Raw genomic sequence first — 19,177 nt, 5'->3', positions numbered from 1 at the left:
TCGTTATGCATATGTATATCTAGCTGGTACTGGCCTATGTAGGAAATGTACATCCCAACCAGGAGCCATTTCCGTCAATGCTTCTTAACGCAAGGGAATTCCATACCTCAACATTATCCCTAGGAACACGTTTCAGAATTCAAGGAAGGTTTCTTTACTGTGATTTCCCCCTTTGGTTTATAAATGCTTCCTTATATAAAAGTTTAAGGAACGTTAATGGAACCTGGGTAAGGCCATTTGGCATTGACATTTTTAGAAATAGAATTAAAAAAAGACAAACAAACAAACAACAACAACAACAACAACAACAAATATACACTAACCTGATTTACTTCTTGTAAACACACACTCTCACAAGGTTGGCGTTTTCCTCATTAAATTTCGAAAAATTCAATTAAATTCAAATATATCTAATTGTGACATTTTTGGAACTATAATTGAAGTTCAGAGATCTAGGACGGATTGAATCAATAAAGTAAATAAAGATCTAGGAAGGACTGGATCAATATAACACTACCTTTTCATGGTATTTAAAGAAAATAAAACCTGTATTCCAGAAATAAATGAACACCTCGGAATAGTTCATGTTGTTAATGAACACAATACCTAGAGTACATTGCTCAATTAACAGAACAAGTACCACATGTGTTTTTACTGTATACATGTATATGGATATGACAAAATTCTAAATAAATTCTGAGGCTGCTGGGTAAGTAACGAAGGGTTACTGGTTACAAGACGTAGGAACACCAATTATGTTTTAGTCTGATCAACAGTCATTAGACAGATATTAACCACCGTGTTTTCGTTTCGTTGGCGTTCTAGCGTGGCCATCAAAGCCACTTGTGTACCATACCACGTTACAAATACCATCTGTAGCTACAGAAAAAACACAGGGGGAACAGCCATGATAAATCAGACCAGCTTCTCCCAATACTCCAATAAAATGTCGCTCTATATCATTATATGCTTTACAGACGTGTTTTCAAACTTTTCCTTTTGTATATCAAGTTAAGATTTAGTACATACTTGAAAGAAGAAGGAAATGTGGTTTCAACATGTTTTGGAAAATGTACACATATCGTCCCTGTAGAGACCAACCAACCAATTGTTTTCCCATAGACCTTAGTGTTAACGTTTTGGATTATTTCATTCAAATTTTTGAATTGAATATGACGATTATGGTTTATAACAAAAGTTTAGGGTCTGATATAACACCTAATCAAAAACAAAAGTTGGGTCCTTCAGCTCAAATTTTCTCCAGGGTAGCCATTTTGAAAATAGGTGAATTTCGCAGTAAAAATTCTCAAAAATCTTAAATGTTTACCTGTTTACTATTATTACGTGAACTTTTGGAAAAAAAAACAATCGGACTTAAGAAATTTATATCAACATTTCTTATTGATAGTTACCTATCAGGCTACGTATCTATTTTCTCACTTCATAACATATACTGGCCAATCAGTGGCTGCCAGACATTTTATCCTTGGCTCAACGTTCTATACACAGGGGCTGTTTCAAAAATATATTTTTTCAATTGGTTGGTTGTTCCCTGTAGGGATTATAAAAACCCCTTCACAATGCTCCCAATCGTTAAGTATTTCCAGGGAGTTTGAATAAGATTCTACGTTAGCGGAACTCTTTAAAATGCATTATCTTCTGACTCTAGTCACACGGCAGCGGGATGTGTCATTTTTGGAGTACAAATTATACGGATATATATTTGTCACTATGCTTTTTAAGTCATCGTCGGTACAATTATTTCCATTGTTGAATGAGACGTTGACTACTGAAGATATTCTAAAGATCAACATACAAATTCACCGGAAGCGTTGTTAGTTTAGAATGTAGACAACATGCGGGTTTTGAAAAGATTTACACGCTCCCTCTCTTCGGTAGCGAAAGAAGACTAATTATAAAACAGTGCTAGTGTCTGATATAAAAAAAATTCTTATGCCAACTGTCTAGAATGTAAAGGGAACGAAGGGGCCGAAGGGGCCAAATGGGCCTCGGTGGTCGAGTGGTTAGGGTGTCCCGATATTTTATCACTAGACCTCCACTTCCGGGTTGCGAGTTCGAAACGCACTTGGGGCAGTTGCCAGGTACTGACCGTAGGCCGATGGTTTTCTCTGAGCACCCCGTCTTTCCTCCCCCTCCAAAACCTGGCACGTCCTTAAATGACCCTGGCTGTTGATAGGAAGTTAAACAAGATAAACCTAAACTAGAAGGTAATGTGTGTTAGAATGAATCATATAAAATACAGTTTCGTAAAACAGGCGAGTTTGTTATGGATTTGTAACGACACCAAGCGCTAATCCTACAAGTCTTTCAAAATGAATGAAAAGTAAATAGAATTTAAGTAAAGAATTGATTTAATTAGTTAGCCACGTTAGAACGATTCACAACAAATACAACTATATTAAAACATTCAATCATGAACAACTTGTATTATTACTTCATCGTAAAAATATTTAGAGCCTGTATTTGGACAACTTTATTATTAATAATTACGACCGATTGTTAGTGAAATTGATTTATCTAATTTTATTGAAAGCTTGGGAATATCTAACAAAAAGGAATCCTTCCACGATCTTTGTTACAGACTGTGTGTAATATTCCTCCCCGATCTTTGTTACAGACTGTGTAATATTCCTCCCCGATCTTTGTTACAGACTGTGTAATATTCCTCCCCGATCTTTGTTACAGACTGTGTAATATTCCTCCCCGATCTTTGTTACAGACTGTGTGTAATATTCCTCCCCAATCTTTGTTACAGACTGTGTGTAATATTCCTCCCCGATCTTTGTTACAGACTGTGTAATATTCCTCCCCGATCTTTGTTACAGACTGTGTAATATTACTCCCCGATCTTTGTTACAGACTGTGTGTAATATTCCTCCCGGATCTTTGTTACAGACTGTGTGTAATATTCCTCCCCGATCTTTGTTACAGACTGTGTGTAATATTCCTCCCCGATCTTTGTTACAGATTGTGTGTAATATTCCTCCCCGATCTTTGTTACAGACTGTGTAATATTCCTCCCCGATCTTTGTTACAGACTGTGTGTAATATTCCTCCCCGATCTTTGTTACAGACTGTGTAATATTCCTCCCCGATCTTTGTTACAGACTGTGTGTAATATTCCTCCCCGATCTTTGTTACAGACTGTGTGTAATATTCCTCCCCGATCTTTGTTACAGACTGTGTGTAATATTCCTCCCCAATCTTTGTTACAGACTGTATGTAATATTCCTCCCCAATCTTTGTTACAGACTGTGTGTAATATTCCTCCCCGATCTTTGTTACAGACTGTGTGTAATATTCCTCCCCGATCTTTGTTACAGACTGTGTAATATTCCTCCCCGATCTTTGTTACAGACAGTGTGTAATATTCCTCCCCGATCTTTGTTACAGACTGTGTAATATTCCTCCCCGATCTTTGTTACAGACTGTGTGTAATATTCCTCCCCGATCTTTGTTACAGACTGTGTGTAATATCCCTCCCTGATCTTTGTTACAGACTGTGTAATATTCCTCCCCGATCTTTGTTACAGACTGTGTAATATTCCTCCCCGATCTTTGTTACAGACTGTGTGTAATATTCCTCCCCGATCTTTGTTACAGACTGTGTGTAATATTCCTCCCCGATCTTTGTTACAGACTGTGTAATATTCCTCCCCAATCTTTGTTACAGACTGTGTAATATTCCTCCCCGATCTTTGTTACAGACTGTGTGTAATATTCCTCCCCGATCTTTGTTACAGACTGTGTAATATTCCTCCCCGATCTTTGTTACAGACTTTATGTAATATTCCTCCCTGATCTTTGTTACAGACTGTGTAATATTCCTCCCCGATCTTTGTTACAGACTGTGTAATATTCCTCCCCGATCTTTGTTACAGACTGTGTGTAATATCCCTACCCGATCTTTGTTACAGACTGTGTGAAATATTCCTCCCCGATCTTTGTTACAGACTGTGTAATATTCCTCCCCGATCTTTGTTACAGACTGTGTGTAATATTCCTCCCCGATCTTTGTTACAGACTGTGTGTAATATCCCTCCCTGATCTTTGTTACAGACTGTGTAATATTCCTCCCCGATCTTTGTTACAGACTGTGTAATATTCCTCCCTGATCTTTGTTACAGACTGTGTAATATTCCTCCCCGATCTTTGTTACAGACTGTGTGTAATATTCCTCCCCGATCTTTGTTACAGACCGTGTAATATTCCTCCCCGATCTTTGTTACAGACTGTGTGTAATATTCCTCCCCGATCTTTGTTACAGACTGTGTGTAATATTCCTCCCGGATCTTTGTTACAGACCGTGTGTAATATTCCTCCCCGATCTTTGTTACAGACTGTGTAATATTCCTCCCCGATCTTTGTTACAGACTGTGTGTAATATTCCTCCCCGATCTTTGTTACAGACTGTGTAATATTCCTCCCCGATCTTTGTTACAGACTGTGTGTAATATTCCTCCCCGATCTTTGTTACAGACTGTGTGTAATATTCCTCCCCGATCTTTGTTACAGACTGTGTAATATTCCTCCCCGATCTTTGTTACAGACTGTGTGTAATATTCCTCCCCGATCTTTGTTACAGACTGTGTGTAATATTCCTCCCCGATCTTTGTTACAGACTGTGTGTAATATTCCTCCCCGATCTTTGTTACAGACTGTGTAATATTCCTCCCCGATCTTTGTTACAGACTGTGTAATATTCCTCCCCGATCTTTGTTACAGACTGTGTAATATTCCTCCCCGATCTTTGTTACAGACTGTGTGTACTATTCCTCCCCGATCTTTGTTACAGACTGTGTAATATTCCTCCCCGATCTTTGTTACAGACTGTGTAATATTCCTCCCCGATCTTTGTTACAGACTGTGTGTAATATTCCTCCCCGATCTTTGTTACAGACTGTGTGTAATATTCCTCCCCGATCTTTGTTACAGACTGTGTAATATTCCTCCCCGATCTTTGTTACAGACTGTGTGTAATATTCCTCTCCGATCTTTGTTACAGACTGTGTGTAATATTCCTCCCCGATCTTTGTTACAGACTGTGGGTAATATTCCTCCCCGATCTTTGTTACAGACTGTGTAATATTCCTCCCCGATCTTTGTTACAGACTGTGTAATATTCCTCCCCGATCTTTGTTACAGACTGTGTAATATTCCTCCCCGATCTTTGTTACAGACTGTGTAATATTCCTCCCCGATCTTTGTTACAGACTGTGTGTAATATTCCTCCCCGATCTTTGTTACAGACCGTGTGTAATATTCCTCCCCGATCTTTGTTACAGACTGTGTGTAATATTCCTCCCCGATCTTTGTTACAGACCGTGTAATATTCCTCCCCGATCTTTGTTACAGACTGTGTAATATTCCTCCCCGATCTTTGTTACAGACTGTGTGTAATATTCCTCCCCGATCTTTGTTACAGACCGTGTAATATTCCTCCCCGATCTTTGTTACAGACTGCGTGTAATATTCCTCCCCGATCTTTGTTACAGACTGTGTAATATTCCTCCCCGATCTTTGTTACAGACCGTGTGTAATATTCCTCCCCGATCTTTGTTACAGACTGTGTAATATTCCTCCCCGATCTTTGTTACAGACTGTGTGTAATATTCCTCCCCGATCTTTGTTACAGACTGTGTAATATTCCTCCCCGATCTTTGTTACAGACTGTGTATAATATTCCTCCCCGATCTTTGTTACAGACTGTGTGTAATATTCCTCCCCGATCTTTGTTACAGACTGTGTAATATTCCTCCCCGATCTTTGTTACAGACTGTGTGTAATATTCCTCCCCGATCTTTGTTACAGACTGTGTGTAATATTCCTCCCCGATCTTTGTTACAGACTGTGTGTAATATTCCTCCCCGATCTTTGTTACAGACTGTGTAATATTCCTCCCCGATCTTTGTTACAGACTGTGTAATATTCCTCCCCGATCTTTGTTACAGACTGTGTAATATTCCTCCCCGATCTTTGTTACAGACTGTGTGTACTATTCCTCCCCGATCTTTGTTACAGACTGTGTAATATTCCTCCCCGATCTTTGTTACAGACTGTGTATAATATTCCTCCCCGATCTTTGTTACAGACTGTGTGTAATATTCCTCCCCGATCTTTGTTACAGACTGTGTGTAATATTCCTCCCCGATCTTTGTTACAGACTGTGTAATATTCCTCCCCGATCTTTGTTACAGACTGTGTGTAATATTCCTCCTCGGATCTTTGTTACAGACTGTGTGTAATATTCCTCCCCGATCTTTGTTACAGACTGTGGGTAATATTCCTCCCCGATCTTTGTTACAGACTGTGTAATATTCCTCCCTGATCTTTGTTACAGACTGTGTAATATTCCTCCCCGATCTTTGTTACAGACTGTGTAATATTCCTCCCCGATCTTTGTTACAGACTGTGTAATATTCCTCCCCGATCTTTGTTACAGACTGTGTGTAATATTCCTCCCCGATCTTTGTTACAGACCGTGTGTAATATTCCTCCCCGATCTTTGTTACAGACTGTGTGTAATATTCCTCCCCGATCTTTGTTACAGACCGTGTAATATTCCTCCCCGATCTTTGTTACAGACTGTGTAATATTCCTCCCCGATCTTTGTTACAGACTGTGTGTAATATTCCTCCCCGATCTTTGTTACAGACCGTGTAATATTCCTCCCCGATCTTTGTTACAGACTGTGTGTAATATTCCTCCCCGATCTTTGTTACAGACTGTGTAATATTCCTCCCCGATCTTTGTTACAGACTGTGTGTAATATTCCTCCCGGATCTTTGTTACAGAGTGTGTGTAATATTCCTCCCCGATCTTTGTTACAGACTGTGTAATATTCCTCCCCGATCTTTGTTACAGACTGTGTGTAATATTCCTCCCCGATCTTTGTTACAGACTGTGTGTAATATTCCTCCCCGATCTTTGTTACAGACCGTGTGTAATATTCCTCCCTGATCTTTGTTACAGACTGTGTGTAATATTCCTCCCCGATCTTTGTTACAGACTGTGTGTAATATCCCTACCCGATCTTTGTTACAGACTGTGTGAAATATTCCTCCCCGATCTTTGTTACAGACTGTGTAATATTCCTCCCCGATCTTTGTTAAAGACTGTGTGTAATATTCCTCCCCGATCTTTGTTACAGACTGTGTGTAATATCCCTCCCTGATCTTTGTTACAGACTGTGTAATATTCCTCCCCGATCTTTGTTACAGACTGTGTAATATTCCTCCCTGATCTTTGTTACAGACTGTGTAATATTCCTCCCGGATCTTTGTTACAGACTGTGTGTAATATTCCTCCCCGATCTTTGTTACAGACCGTGTAATATTCCTCCCCGATCTTTGTTACAGACTGTGTGTAATATTCCTCCCCGATCTTTGTTACAGACTGTGTGTAATATTCCTCCCGGATCTTTGTTACAGACCGTGTGTAATATTCCTCCCCGATCTTTGTTACAGACTGTGTAATATTCCTCCCCGATCTTTGTTACAGACTGTGTGTAATATTCCTCCCCGATCTTTGTTACAGACTGTGTAATATTCCTCCCCGATCTTTGTTACAGACTGTGTATAATATTCCTCCCCGATCTTTGTTACAGACTGTGTGTAATATTCCTCCCCGATCTTTGTTACAGACTGTGTAATATTCCTCCCCGATCTTTGTTACAGACTGTGTGTAATATTCCTCCCCGATCTTTGTTACAGACTGTGTGTAATATTCCTCCCCGATCTTTGTTACAGACTGTGTGTAATATTCCTCCCCGATCTTTGTTACAGACTGTGTGTAATATTCCTCCCCGATCTTTGTTACAGACTGTGTAATATTCCTCCCCGATCTTTGTTACAGACTGTGTAATATTCCTCCCCGATCTTTGTTACAGACTGTGTAATATTCCTCCCCGATCTTTGTTACAGACTGTGTGTAATATTCCTCCCCGATCTTTGTTACATACTGTGTAATATTCCTCCCCGATCTTTGTTACAGACTGTGTGTAATATTCCTCCCCGATCTTTGTTACAGACTGTGTGTAATATTCCTCCCCGATCTTTGTTACAGACTGTGTGTAATATTCCTCCCCGATCTTTGTTACAGACTGTGTAATATTCCTCCCCGATCTTTGTTACAGACTGTGTGTAATATTCCTCCCGATCTTTGTTACAGACTGTGTGTAATATTCCTCCCCGATCTTTGTTACAGACTGTGGGTAATATTCCTCCCCGATCTTTGTTACAGACTGTGTAATATTCCTCCCTGATCTTTGTTACAGACTGTGTAATATTCCTCCCCGATCTTTGTTACAGACTGTGTAATATTCCTCCCCGATCTTTGTTACAGACTGTGTAATATTCCTCCCCGATCTTTGTTACAGACTGTGTGTAATATTCCTCCCCGATCTTTGTTACAGACTGTGTGTAATATCCCTCCCTGATCTTTGTTACAGACTGTGTAATATTCCTCCCCGATCTTTGTTACAGACTGTGTAATATTCCTCCCTGATCTTTGTTACAGACTGTGTAATATTCCTCCCGGATCTTTGTTACAGACTGTGTGTAATATTCCTCCCCGATCTTTGTTACAGACCTGTGTAATATTCCTCCCCGATCTTTGTTACAGACTGTGTGTAATATTCCTCCCCGATCTTTGTTACAGACTGTGTGTAATATTCCTCCCCGATCTTTGTTACAGACCGTGTGTAATATTCCTCCCCGATCTTTGTTACAGACTGTGTAATATTCCTCCCCGATCTTTGTTACAGACTGTGTGTAATATTCCTCCCCGATCTTTGTTACAGACTGTGTAATATTCCTCCCCGATCTTTGTTACAGACTGTGTAATATTCCTCCCCGATCTTTGTTACAGACTGTGTGTAATATTCCTCCCCGATCTTTGTTACAGACTGTGTAATATTCCTCCCCGATCTTTGTTACAGACTGTGTGTAATATTCCTCCCCGATCTTTGTTACAGACTGTGTGTAATATTCCTCCCCGATCTTTGTTACAGACTGTGTGTAATATTCCTCCCCGATCTTTGTTACAGACTGTGTGTAATATTCCTCCCCGATCTTTGTTACAGACTGTGTGTAATATTCCTCCCCGATCTTTGTTACAGACTGTGTAATATTCCTCCCCGATCTTTGTTACAGACTGTGTAATATTCCTCCCCGATCTTTGTTACAGACTGTGTAATATTCCTCCCCGATCTTTGTTACAGACTGTGTGTAATATTCCTCCCCGATCTTTGTTACATACTGTGTAATATTCCTCCCCGATCTTTGTTACAGACTGTGTGTAATATTCCTCCCCGATCTTTGTTACAGACTGTGTGTAATATTCCTCCCCGATCTTTGTTACAGACTGTGTGTAATATTCCTCCCCGATCTTTGTTACAGACTGTGTAATATTCCTCCCCGATCTTTGTTACAGACTGTGTGTAATATTCCTCCCGGATCTTTGTTACAGACTGTGTGTAATATTCCTCCCCGATCTTTGTTACAGACTGTGGGTAATATTCCTCCCCGATCTTTGTTACAGACTGTGTAATATTCCTCCCTGATCTTTGTTACAGACTGTGTAATATTCCTCCCCGATCTTTGTTACAGACTGTGTAATATTCCTCCCCGATCTTTGTTACAGACTGTGTAATATTCCTCCCCGATCTTTGTTACAGACTGTGTGTAATATTCCTCCCCGATCTTTGTTACAGACCGTGTGTAATATTCCTCCCCGATCTTTGTTACAGACTGTGTGTAATATTCCTCCCCGATCTTTGTTACAGACCGTGTAATATTCCTCCCCGATCTTTGTTACAGACTGTGTAATATTCCTCCCCGATCTTTGTTACAGACTGTGTGTAATATTCCTCCCCGATCTTTGTTACAGACCGTGTAATATTCCTCCCCGATCTTTGTTACAGACTGTGTGTAATATTCCTCCCCGATCTTTGTTACAGACTGTGTAATATTCCTCCCCGATCTTTGTTACAGACTGTGTGTAATATTCCTCCCGGATCTTTGTTACAGAGTGTGTGTAATATTCCTCCCCGATCTTTGTTACAGACTGTGTAATATTCCTCCCCGATCTTTGTTACAGACTGTGTGTAATATTCCTCCCAGATCTTTGTTACAGACTGTGTGTAATATTCCTCCCCGATCTTTGTTACAGACCGTGTGTAATATTCCTCCCTGATCTTTGTTACAGACTGTGTGTAATATTCCTCCCCGATCTTTGTTACAGACTGTGTGTAATATTCCTCCCCGATCTTTGTTACAGACTCTGTGTAATAGTCCTCCCCGATCTTTGTTACAGACTCTGTGTAATATTCCTCCCCGATCTTTGTTACAGACTGTGTAATATTCCTCCCCGATCTTTGTTACAGACTGTGTAATATTCCTCCCCGATCTTTGTTACAGACAGTGTGTAATATTCCTCCCCGATCTTTGTTACAGACTGTGTGTAATATTCTTCCCCAATCTTTGTTACAGACTGTGTAATATTCCTCCCCGATCTTTGTTACAGACTCTGTGTAATAGTCCTCCCCGATCTTTGTTACAGACTGTGTAATATTCCTCCCCAATCTTTGTTACAGACTGTGTAATATTCCTCCCCGATCTTTGTTACAGACTATATGTAATATTCCTCCCTGATCTTTGTTACAGACTGTGTGCAATATTCCTCCCCGATCTTTGTTACAGACTGTGTGTAATATTCCTCCCCGATCTTTGTTACAGACTGTGTGTAATATTCCTCCCCGATCTTTGTTACAGACTGTGTAATATTCCTCCCCAATCTTTGTTACAGACTGTGTAATAGTCCTCCCCGATCTTTGTTACAGACTGTGTAATATTCCTCCCCAATCTTTGTTACAGACTGTGTAATATTCCTCCCCGATCTTTGTTACAGACTGTGTGTAATATTCCTCCCCGATCTTTGTTACAGACTCTGTGTAATATTCCTCCCCGATCTTTGTTACAGACTGTGTGTAATATTCCTCCCCGATCTTTGTTACAGACCGTGTGTAATATTCCTCCCCGATCTTTGTTACAGACTGTGTAATATTCCTCCCTGATCTTTGTTACAGACTGTGTGTAATACCGTCCCCGATCTTTGTTACAGACTGTGTGTAATATTCCTCCCCGATCTTTGTTACAGACTGTGTAATATTCCTCCCCGATCTTTGTTACAGACTGTGTGTAATATTCCTCCCCGATCTTTGTTACAGACTGTGTGTAATATTCCTCCCCGATCTTTGTTACAGACTGTGTGTAATATTCCTCCCCGATCTTTGTTACAGACTGTGTAATATTCCTCCCCGATCTTTGTTACAGACTGTGTGTAATATTCCTTCCCGATCTTTGTTACAGACTGTGTGTAATATTCCTCCCCGATCTTTGTTACAGACTGTGTGTAATATTCCTCCCCGATCTTTGTTGCAGACTGTGTAATATTCCTCCCCGATCTTTGTTACAGACTGTGTGTAATATTCCTCCCCGATCTTTGTTACAGACTGTGTAATATTCCTCCCCGATCTTTGTTACAGACTGTGTGTAATATTCCTCCTCGATCTTTGTTACAGACTGTGTGTAATATTCCTCCCTGATCTTTGTTACAGACTGTGTAATATTCCTCCCCGATCTTTGTTACAGACTTTGTGTAATATTCCTCTCCGATCTTTGTTACAGACTGTGTAATATTCCTCCCCGATCTTTGTTACAGACTGTGTGTAATATTCCTCTCCGATCTTTGTTACAGACTGTGTAATATTCCTCCTCGATCTTTGTTACAGACTGTGTGTAATATTCCTCCCCGATCTTTGTTACAGACTGTGTGTAATATTCCTCCCCGATCTTTGTTACAGACTGTGTGTAATATTCCTCCCCGATCTTTGTTACAGACTGTGTGTAATATTCCTCCCCGATCTTTGTTACAGACTGTGTGTAATATTCCTCCCCGATCTTTGTTACAGACTGTGTAATATTCCTCCTCGATCTTTGTTACAGACTGTGTGTAATATTCCTCCCCGATCTTTGTTACAGACTGTGTGTAATATTCCTCCCCGATCTTTGTTACAGACTGTGTGTAATATTCCTCCCCGATCTTTGTTACAGACTGTGTGTAATATTCCTCCCCGATCTTTGTTACAGACTGTGTGTAATATTCCTCCCCGATCTTTGTTATAGACTGTGTAATATTCCTCCTCGATCTTTGTTACAGACTGTGTGTAATATTGCTCCCCGATCTTTGTTACAGACTGTGTGTAATATTCCTCCCCGATCTTTGTTACATACTGTGTGTAATATTCCTCCCCGATCTTTGTTACAGACTGTGTGTAATATTCCTCCCCGATCTTTGTTACAGACTGTGTAATATTCCTCCCCGATCTTTGTTATAGACTGTGTAATATTCCTCCCCGATCTTTGTTACAGACTGTGTGTAATATTCCTCCCCGATCTTTGTTACAGACTGTGTGTAATATTCCTCCCCGATCTTTGTTACAGACTGTGTAATATTCCACCCCGATCTTTGTTACAGACTGTGTGTAATTTTCCTCCCCAATCTTTGTTACAGACTGTGTGTAATATTCCTCCCCGATCTTTGTTACAGACTGTGTGTAATATTCCTCCCTCGATCTTTGTTACAGACTGTGTGTAATATTCCTCCCTGATCTTTGTTACAGACTGTGTAATATTCCTCCCCGATCTTTGTTACAGACTGTGTAATATTCCTCCCCGATCTTTGTTACAGACTTTGTGTAATATTCCTCTCCGATCTTTGTTACAGACTGTGTAATATTCCTCCCCGATCTTTGTTACAGACTGTGTGTAATATTCCACTCCGATCTTTGTTACATACTGTGTAATATTCCTCCTCGATCTTTGTTACAGACTGTGTGTAATATTCCTCCCCGATCTTTGTTACAGACTTTGTGTAATATTCCTCTCCGATCTTTGTTACAGACTGTGTAATATTCCTCCTCGATCTTTGTTACAGACTGTGTGTAATATTCCTCCCCGATCTTTGTTACAGACTGTGTGTAATATTCCTCCCCGATCTTTGTTACAGACTGTGTGTAATATTCCTCCCCGATCTTTGTTACAGACTGTGTGTAATATTCCTCCCCGATCTTTGTTACAGACTGTGTGTAATATTCCTCCCCGATCTTTGTTACAGACTGTGTAATATTCCTCCTCGATCTTTGTTACAGACTGTGTGTAATATTCCTCCCCGATCTTTGTTACAGACTGTGTGTAATATTCCTCCCCGATCTTTGTTACAGACTGTGTGTAATATTCCTCCCCGATCTTTGTTACAGACTGTGTGTAATATTCCTCCCCGATCTTTGTTACAGACTGTGTAATATTCCTCCCCGATCTATGTTATAGACTGTGTAATATTCCTCCCCGATCTTTGTTACAGACTGTGTAATATTCCTCCCCGATCTTTGTTATAGACTATGTAATATTCCTCCCCGATCTTTGTTATAGACTGTGTAATATTCCTCCCCGATCTTTGTTACAGACTGTGTAATATTCCTCCCCGATCTTTGTTACAGACTGTGTAATATTCCTCCCCGATCTTTGTTACAGACTGTGTAATATTCCTCCCCGATCTTTGTTATAGACTGTGTAATATTCCTCCCCGATCTTTGTTACAGACTGTGTAATATTCCTCCCCGATCTTTGTTACAGACTGTGTAATATTCCTCCCCGATCTTTGTTACAGACTGTGTGTAATATTCCTCCCCGATCTTTGTTACAGACTGTGTGTAATATTCCTCCCCGATCTTTGTTACAGACTGTGTAATATTCCTCCCCGATCTTTGTTATAGACTGTGTAATATTCCTCCCCGATCTTTGTTACAGACTGTGTAATATTCCTCCCCGATCGTTGTTACAGACTGTGTGTAATATTCCTCCCCGATCGTTGTTACAGACTGTGTGTAATATTCCTCCCCGATCTTTGTTACAGACTGTGTAATATTCCTCCCCGATCTTTGTTACAGACTGTGTGTGGACGTTGAAATGCTGGCACTGTATAGCGGATGACTGTGATAAGGATCCCGGCGGGAACTACAAGGCCGTGGAGAGGACGTGTGAGGCCGGCCAGTACTGTCAGGTGGGTTGTGTTTAAACTGATACATTAAGTATCATGAACTCCATATGTCAATCAGGACAGACAGGAATACTTTAGAATGAGAATGCTGTTCATAGCTTACATTAACCTTTCCACGTCTTACAAATGTATCGTATCAAATGATAACGACCGAAAAATTTCTCCGTGAGCTTCTTTGATGTCAAATTGGCGAAACAGCCTATAACGCGTGCCCTCGTTCCTACATTTGTATATTGTATGTTGCGTGGAAAACAACTATCGTAAAATATATTTCATCACGAATCAGTTTAATCCTTTTCATATGTTTCATTATCTTGTCTAAAAGTGCAGTAATACCATACATCCTATCATTGTCATTATTCAGAAAAACACCATGATATTGTGTCTATTTGAAGAAAAAATTTGAACTGATTTATCATCAAATCATTTTAAGTTGACTGTTTGATTTAATGTCTCCGTCCCAGAACACTATACAGTGTGTATATGAAATGTTCCTGTCGCGTTAAAAGGAACACGCGCTACAGGCTGTTCAACTTAATAAACACTCTAAAGGCTCTTGGATATACATTGTATTATATTTAACTCTTGTTCGTTATTATTGTTTGTATATGGTATAAGAGGTGTAAATGTACTGCCGAAATTAAGTGTATTTATTGTTTGAATTAAGCTCTTTTTTGGCATAGCCGTATAATATTCTTTTGGTCCCGGATATGACGCGACAGGTGGCGTTACTGGTCAAGATGAAGTATGTGATTGGTCAATGTAGCGGTAAATGCAAAATGCTGATATGCAGTTAAAAACGAAACAAAGTTAAGATTGAATGCAAGCTGAATAAGTGGATGTATCATTTCAAATGACACATTGATAAAATTATATTCCTAATTCAGTCTTATTATCACCAAAAATGATTCAAACTGATATAATTTTGCTATCCGTGCTGAAACGCATTAGTTCGTTGATTTATTTCACCAACAGTTTTACATTAAAACCACTAGCATTAAAACTATGCCGTTTATCTTTTTTAAAGATATTTCTTGTTGTTATTAAGATTTCATTTCTGTCCACAGAAAATATTTTTTGAAATGTTCAGTACCACTGATAACCGGAAGTACAAGTCAACGGTCCGTGGATGCGCGTGGGACTGCCTTGATAAAAACGATTTTACTAACTGTACACGTGACATGTTCTCGTCACGTGGGTGCATAGAGAAGTCCTGCTGTGCGGATAAGGATCTGTGTAATAGAGCCTCTTCTCTCACAGAAAGAACCAGGATTAGTATGTTTGTGGTATTTTCAATATTTGTTATATTTGTAAACAGATGACATATGTTATTTTTCGCGGTTGGCATTAGTGTAACTTTGTGTAATAAAGAATATGATGTTTTTATGTACCGTTGTTGACATTTATTAAGTAGTGGTTAAGAAAACAAAATTTCCTTTTCTTTGTTTAATTTATGTATCAATACCTTACATACTTATATTCATTTTGTATTGAGATACAGGAGGCACAATTTTACTTGCAAAAACAAAAATATGTCATGTCTATGAAACCATTGGTCAACACCATTGTGTGCTTCACCATCACTGTACAATTTGAAGTGAAAACTAACCGGTGTGTCAAAGACTCTAACCGGTGTGTCATACACCCTAACCGGTGTGTCAAAGACTCTAACCAGTGTTTCGAGGCTCTAACCGGTGTGTCAAATACTTTAACCGGTGTTTCAAAGACTCTAACCGGTGTGTCAAAGACCCTAACCGGTTTATCAGACCCTTGTTAGTATGCCAGGAACTTAAACCGTTATATTAAATATCATAATCTGAATGACTGGGGTCCTTAAAACAGATTACCAGACCTCACTGGAATGTCATGGACTCCAGCCAGTATATCGAAGACTCAGACCGGTATATCGGACACAAACCGATATGTCGGGGGCCTTAAACGGTATGTCAGGGAATCCAGCTGGTATGTCTGAGCCCATAAACGCTGAGACAAATGAGATGAAAACAGCCAATGTAATACGAGGACGGGTGTCAATGGGTCACAAACAGCCAGTGTAATACGAGGACGGGTGTCAATGGGTCACAAACAGCAAGTGTAATACGAGGACGGGTGTCAATGGGTCACAAACAGCCAGTGTAATACGAGGACGGGTGGCAATGGGTCACAAACAGCCAGTGTAATACGAGGACGGGTGGCAATGGGTCACAAACAGCCAGTGTAATACGAGGACGGGTGGCAATGGGTCACAAACAGCCAGTGTAATACGAGGACGGGTGGCAATGGGTCACAAACAGCCAGTGTAATACGAGGACGGGTGTCAATGGGTCACAAACAGCCAGTGTAATACGAGGACGGGTGTCAATGGGTCACAAACAGCCAGTGTAATACGAGGACGGGTGTCAATGGGTCACAAACAGCAAGTGTAATACGAGGACGGGTGTCAATGGGTCACAAACAGCCAGTGTAATACGTGGACGGGTGTCAATGGGTCACAAACAGCCAGTGTAATACGAGGACGGGTGTCAATGGGTCACAAACAGCTAGTGTTGGTATCTCAAATGTCCCCTTAAAGGCCGCAAAGAAGCAGCGTTCAGTCGCTAAAATCGTTCAAACAACGAAATAGCAGTTTAAAAGAAACCCCTAAGAATTAAAATTAATATCTCTTTTGAAATCGTTATAAACATCTTTCCCAAATTCCTTCAATCTTTTTGAAAAAAACAACCAAAAACACTTTTATATAGGACACCCGAGAAACCATTATCTATGTCGTTCCGCTGGCAGTGGGATACTCGTCTGCATTATTCAATTATTCAGTATTGCGATATCCGGTATATTGTATTAAGGTTTTACTGAAAATTGCATTGTCCATTTCTCAAGTTCTGAGAGATATTGTCTGATAATTTCAACCATGAATAAGCCAGTTCCTTTGGATGATAAGATACAATATAAAGTGATACTGCCACACATACAAATGTAAACAACACTTTGAGTAAAATTACCTTTACGACTTTAATCATTTATTGATCATTATGGCTCACGTAAATACAACTTTAATATATTCATAGATCAAATCGATGTTACAAAATATTACGTAAAAATTGAGTAGGACTATTATTGTTGAGGGCTATCATTTAAATGATGAAATACAGGCATTCATTAAAAATATATATGTATTTGGCGCTAAACGCGTACATTATAATGAAGAAATATTTACTTTTTCAAATGTAAAAATGAAAGAGGTACATTGTACGAACATTTTAATTAACAACTTAATTAACGAAACAAATTTATGGTCGGTAATCAATACAACAGATACAAACATATCATATCAAAGCAAAGTTAACAATACATTTAAAATGTGAAGGATATCTTAAAATCAATATGAAAATATTCAAACGGAAATCACATTTAAACTTTTAAATCCAAACACACATTCTCCCTCGTACTACCAGTTTCACGCTATTTTTCACGACACACAATGTTTCACAAATGAAATGATTCAGAAGTCCATTATGAATGAACAAATCGAAATAAATAAGGACGATTCGATCGGAAACTAAAATTGTCTGGAAAAGAATACAGACAGAACCAATGTCAGAAACGAATATACAATAAAACCTGGACTGGAAGTGATGTCAGCGCCATTGGAGCCGTCATCCGTGACAGGGGGCTCAGTTGGTGCAGCGGTACGGTCTAAATAGCCAGTGTCCCCGATAGGAACTTTCCAGATCAGCACATTAGCTCCACTGTTGCCAGTGAAATCCATGGACGTCAAGAGGAACTTATTTAGCTTGTTAACAGAAAACCATAAGGAACCGTCATTGTTAAAGTTCAAAATATCCACGAAAACCATACACTGGTCATCCTGTAGTACTCGGGTTAGCGCTTTCATTTCTACGTTCGCGATGTCGGTATTCTGTAGCGTCATGTCCAGTTTGATATCCCACCTATAAATGGCGTTCTCGCCGAGAGCAGGGAAATAGAGAAAGTCGTTTTTACTATAAGCCATACCCGCTGCTTGCGAAGGTTTATTTCCAACTTTTCGGACAGATCCGGCAAAGTTTCCTCCGGGTTGCGACGCGACGCTTGTAGGAACTCGATATAAACTGTAGCCAGAAACAGGGCCATAATACACATACTTCATGTCCCAAGATAGAGCCATCCCATTTATACCGGCAGACACCGGCAAGGTTTCGCCCAAGATAGTTATGTTTCCGTTTCCGGGCTCAGGTTCCATTGAGGCTGGGTGTGAGAAATAGTGAGAAGTGTTCAGAACTCGATCATACACTACCATTCGGAACGCTAAAGCATCGGAGATGTACGCATATCGGGATTCATCGTTAACATACTGGATAACAATGTCATTAAGGAAAGTAGTTTCCCGCTCAGCGACCTCGTTTGGAAATTCATATCGGGTCAATTCAACCGAATTTTTTATGTCGTACACTATGATTTTAGCCGGACAAAGATTTTGTGTTGGTGTTCCGTCAGCGGCGAAGAAGTTGATCCTCCCTGTATCAATGATCCACATCCAGCCAGTGTTCGGGTCTATCTCCATACTCTGTACATATTGAAGGGCACGACAGTCTCCAATCTTCTGCACCTCCCAGCTCGGAAATGGCTGTAAAATGGACTCGCCATTTCTAACAATAACTTTGTTTAACGTTGAAGGAACGCCGCGCCGCCATCTTGGAACTGTGACGTAAACATTGTCGTCATATACCTTCATGCCACTGATAATGTTATTGTTAACAATGTACTCTTCGTTGGCAATTGAAGAGTCTTTCGCTGTGTCGTTTGGCCAATCGTAATCAAGGGTGACGAATTTATGCATGATTCTGGAATCTGTGCAGATCGACTGAATTTGACCATGGACAGTTACCAGCGCTACTGCTGCAACCAAGAACACAAACAGCAGCGGGCAATGTACGTCTTTTACCATGATGATGTTCAGCTTGTCTGATGTAACACTTGTTGAAAACTTTGCCTCGTAATTGAATGAAGGAATACGATTTCAGTTGTGGTTATATACTAAAGC

The 19,177-nt window shown here is 39.9% G+C and overlaps 2 protein-coding genes across 2 annotated transcripts in view; one reads left to right on the top strand and one right to left on the bottom strand.

The window, feature by feature from the left end:
- The window catches only part of LOC117344032, a 42,357-nt gene extending 26,830 nt beyond the window's left edge, over positions 1-15,527 (top strand). The window contains exons 2-3 of the mRNA XM_033906630.1: positions 14,030-14,142; positions 15,207-15,527. Of these exons, the coding sequence (XP_033762521.1) occupies positions 14,030-14,142; positions 15,207-15,461 (368 nt within the window). The 3' untranslated portion in view covers positions 15,462-15,527. The remainder of the gene's footprint in view (positions 1-14,029; positions 14,143-15,206) is intronic.
- A 1,602-nt stretch (positions 15,528-17,129) lies between these two features.
- LOC117344031 (major royal jelly protein 1-like) lies at positions 17,130-19,148 on the bottom strand. Its single transcript, XM_033906628.1, has one exon. The coding sequence runs from the start codon at positions 19,079-19,081 to the stop codon at positions 17,696-17,698; it is 1,386 nt and encodes a 461-aa protein (XP_033762519.1). The 5' UTR covers positions 19,082-19,148; the 3' UTR covers positions 17,130-17,695.
- Positions 19,149-19,177: the final 29 nt, after the last annotated feature.

The sequence above is a fragment of the Pecten maximus genome, chromosome 15 (genome assembly GCF_902652985.1).
Source record: "Pecten maximus chromosome 15, xPecMax1.1, whole genome shotgun sequence".
NCBI classification, from domain to species: domain Eukaryota; kingdom Metazoa; phylum Mollusca; class Bivalvia; order Pectinida; family Pectinidae; genus Pecten; species Pecten maximus.
Note: the sequence above shows the minus strand (reverse complement) of the source record. Positions and strands in the feature narration are given on the sequence as shown.